At 30.2% G+C, this 3,723-nt stretch overlaps 1 protein-coding gene across 2 annotated transcripts; it reads left to right on the forward strand.

Annotated features, from left to right (window-relative positions):
• The first annotated feature begins 223 nt into the window (after positions 1-223).
• On the forward strand, positions 224-3,197 carry LOC109546550. Of its 2 annotated transcripts, none has more exons than XM_019917542.2 (4): positions 224-565; positions 621-779; positions 1,302-1,472; positions 2,742-3,197. In XM_019917542.2, the coding sequence occupies exons 1-4, from the start codon at positions 520-522 to the stop codon at positions 2,882-2,884; spliced, it is 519 nt and encodes a 172-aa protein (XP_019773101.1). In that variant the 5' UTR covers positions 224-519; the 3' UTR covers positions 2,885-3,197. The 2 variants fall into 2 exon arrangements, 1 of the variants encoding a protein (XP_019773101.1); XR_007280929.1 differs by having other exon boundaries at positions 414-565; positions 1,232-1,472.
• The last annotated feature ends 526 nt before the right edge of the window (positions 3,198-3,723 follow it).

Consider the following 3,723-nt stretch of genomic DNA (forward strand, 5'->3'; position numbering starts at 1 on the left):
AATACACGTTCATATAAAGTTCTGCAAATTCGAAAATAAGAAACCATTGCTAAATGTTAAAAACGTTTCTATTTGTTTATTTTTCTTCAATCTATACGGTACTTGATTTTAAATTGTTAAATCACTACCAGTTTTGTATTAATTTTAAGCCTAGTAAGTAAAAAATTTGCCATACTTATGTAAATTCCCTCTAAAAGGAAGAACCCTAGAGCCTTGAATATAGCCAAAACGTTGGCCCAAGAAAAATGATGTTTTTATTTACTGTTACTATCTATTGACCGATAAACCCAAAAACTTAAATGGGCATATTTTACATATATCTTTCTATGTATAGCGAGATAAAAAGCAGCTATTTTCTTAATGATATTTTTAAGCCGTTTTTTTCCGCTGGTAAAACATATTTATGATCTGCTGACTGAATATACCAAAGCTACTTGCTGTAGATAATTCCGTTAATTCAGTTTGAAGATAGCATTTTCACAGTAGGTATCGCCGTGTAAGAGACGCCATAAAATAATAATGAATAATTTAGGTATCCTAGTCTTTTCGGGCTGTTTGGCTGTAGGTAAGTAGTCTTAGATTTAGCGAGGTGATAAATTGTTTTTGAAATTAACTTCTAGTTATAGCACAAGCTGCGAACAGCTCAATACTCTGTTTTACTTGTAATCCAACACATTCTAGTAGATGTCTGGCAAACACTCTGAATCAACCAACAAATTGTTCTGCACCAAACAATTTGACTGCACCTGCATGCTTTTCGGAGTATCTAAACTACAATAGTAAGTATAAAAGAGATCAAGCTGTTTTTTTATTTTATAATATTCTATTTTGATATCCTTGCGATTGGAAAATTTCACATTAATTCATTTATTTTTTAAGTCTATACAAATTGATTACCCTTGCGGTTAAGCCTCGGATGACACATCGTTTGTTTTTCTTTAATCCGTTTACAAATTTATTTTTGGACAAAATAATAGCTTTTGAGTAATTGATAAGCTTTAGTCCAATGTGACTAATATTATAAACCTGGATAGGAATTCTTTAAATATTTTGAAAAGGTTCATATGACGGATGAGAAAATTATTTCGAATCATCTTGGAAGTAATAAGTCATAAAGATGCAAACTATTCTGTATGGGAGTATTCCGATCCATGATATTTATTTTCGGGAATAAAGTTTAGTATGTTCATTGGTGATACATTTTATAATACACTTTCCATGTTTGTTTCAGTTGCAGTTGATACAAATTAATACACACAGTAGCGAAAGAGTGACACCTTTCTGAATATATTTTTTTGTAGATGTAAGTGGGAATACTGTCTGGAATAATTTCACAGGAATACACAGAGGATGCATTGGGGCTAATATGACTTTAGTGAACTATTGTTCAAGAAACCTTGCTCCCAATGTAACCCGACTATCTTGCCAAACGTGCAATTCTTCCAGGTGCAACACTCACACTTTTAGCAACAGTAAGTCCACATTTAAACAAAATGTATTTTTGGTAATTTTGGTAAAGCCTCGTTAAAGATTATGGTAATTTCATGTTTTGATTGAAATGCAGTTCCAATTATATGCTCGGGATAACGAACAATTTAAAAATCTTTCTCATATTAGTTGCCAAAGAAAAGTTTTACGTGTTAAAATCCTGAGAAAAGTCTAAGAGTCATTCGACCATTTCAATTATTTTATTTACATAAGTGTTGTGCTACGTATGTCTATTACAACATTTAAAATAATTTATTATAAACCAGATTCTTAAGTTGTGCAAGTATTTATAATAAAATTAGATATTTTAGTAATACAAAATAATAATATTAACTCATCTTTTTATTCACATTTTACCAGTTGGAAACGTTAAATTTTTGTTTGTTGCAACATAATGAAATAGTACGCAAACTTAAGATGATGAATGTAAATAGAAAATGAAATTGTGCAGTTTATTCATGAGCTTGAAGAAAATGCCTTTATTTGATACAGAGTTTTTCGAGTTTTCGCTGCAGTTCAATCCTACAAGTGTTTAAATAGAATGACTCAGGTTTCATGGAATAATTAAGTCCTACTCCATATTTTATGACGGCTTCAGTATTGATGCCGAATTTTTTTGAGCCATCATTCAACTAATGATTGATCTTTATCACCACAAAATGCTTACAGACTTAGGAAAGCAATTAATATCAGTGAAGTTGAACGTGAAAACCTACATTTTTCGTCGGCGTCTATCTTTCTTTGGAAAAAGTTTTAAATTCAGGGACCACTAAATACTAGTTGTCTCAGAGAAAATTCAAAATTCCTATAAAAGTTTAATGAAAAAAAAAACAGAAACTTGGATAGCCTTGTGTACTTGAGAGATCCTAAAACTGCATCATAACAATGTATTTCCAGTTGAAAACTACTTGATTTTTAAGTGCAGTTTGTTTCTAAAACTATGAGCATAAGTTCTACTTAGAATACTTTCGATGCAATGAAATTTAAGGTAAAAGAAGTCAATTGTCATCAAAATATGGAATTTTTGTTGCAACTTTAACATTAGACTTTTTTTCTATAGAAAGATAGGTATCTTACAAAATAAATGCGTTGAATTTCTCCGAAAAGTTTTGATCTTACCAAAATTTTATTAAATTTTTGTATTTACTATCTTTTTCATTGTTTGTGCTCAATATTTAATACTGCAATGTAGTTATAGGTTCGTTGCAGTGAAACTTTTTATTGTTACAATTGAAACGAAATGTTTGATTTAGATGGAGGCATAACAGGACCAGGAACAGGAGCAGACGGTACAAGTGGTGGCAGTGGAGCCTCCAACATTATTCCGTTCGTTTCATTGATTATTTTTAGTTTTTTTGTGTCTCATATAAAAGCTGGTTTTCGAGGAAGTAATTAATCTTTGCCTTTTAAATTTAACGTTCTCAAGAGAAGAAACTTCGAAATTTAGCATTTCTTTTATTTATTTAATATTTTTCATTTGTTAGACAATTTATTTGTAGATATTTAATAGAAAGCTACAGCATCCATTATTACACGCAATAATGTAACGCGAAAGATATAGATATCTAATTTATTTTTTATCAGATGTTTATTTTTTATTTAAGATTTAAGATTATTATTTTTTTGGTTTTAACATGAGACTAAATTATTAATATAACCATGCAGCTGAAATATGTAATATAGGCTTCTAAATAAATATATTCGAAAATTTTGATGTGAATATATTGAGAATTATATATACAGGTTGTCCCCGAAATGACTTATATAACGCTTAGCCACACATTCCTTATACGAAGAAAAGGCGATGTGGGCAAAGTTACCCATATCCATAGTTGCTTCATTTCGTCGCTATAGGGCTTCAAATTTCTCGCATTAAAATCGTTTTTTCCAAATAATTACTAAATGGTTTATTGATTTTTTTCTAATGTTGGAATCAACACTTCCTACATAAATTGACGTGTTTGAGGTAAGTATGGTATTTTTATACGTTACAATATTAAAAATGACGCTTGGTTCGTTAATAAATGTTTGTATTTTCGTTCCCTTTCTACAAATAATCCCAATTTTTTTCCCCTACTAGCTGCTTTTCTTTGGCAACGCAGCTTGGTCTGACCTACAGATTCTGTACCAATAATTATTTAGTGATAACTAGAGGGCGGAAAATATGCAAAGTGCATATCTATGCATTTTTTGCATATTTTATCCAATTTCATGAAAAATTGCATATATCTAAAA

The sequence above is a fragment of the Dendroctonus ponderosae genome, unplaced genomic scaffold, assembly GCF_020466585.1.
Source record: "Dendroctonus ponderosae isolate FM_Combo_2020 unplaced genomic scaffold, Dpon_F_20191213v2 Dpon_F_20191213_2, whole genome shotgun sequence".
NCBI classification, from domain to species: domain Eukaryota; kingdom Metazoa; phylum Arthropoda; class Insecta; order Coleoptera; family Curculionidae; genus Dendroctonus; species Dendroctonus ponderosae.

Bases quoted from the DNA above. Each gene is read 5' to 3' on its own strand.
- LOC109546550 (XM_019917542.2), top strand. From the start codon at position 520: ATGAATAATTTAGGTATCCTAGTCTTTTCGGGCTGTTTGGCTGTAG. The intron at 566-620 runs GTAAGTAGTCTT...ATTAACTTCTAG, and splicing joins TTCGGGCTGTTTGGCTGTAG to TTATAGCACAAGCTGCGAAC. The intron at 780-1,301 runs GTAAGTATAAAA...ATTTTTTTGTAG, and splicing joins GGAGTATCTAAACTACAATA to ATGTAAGTGGGAATACTGTC.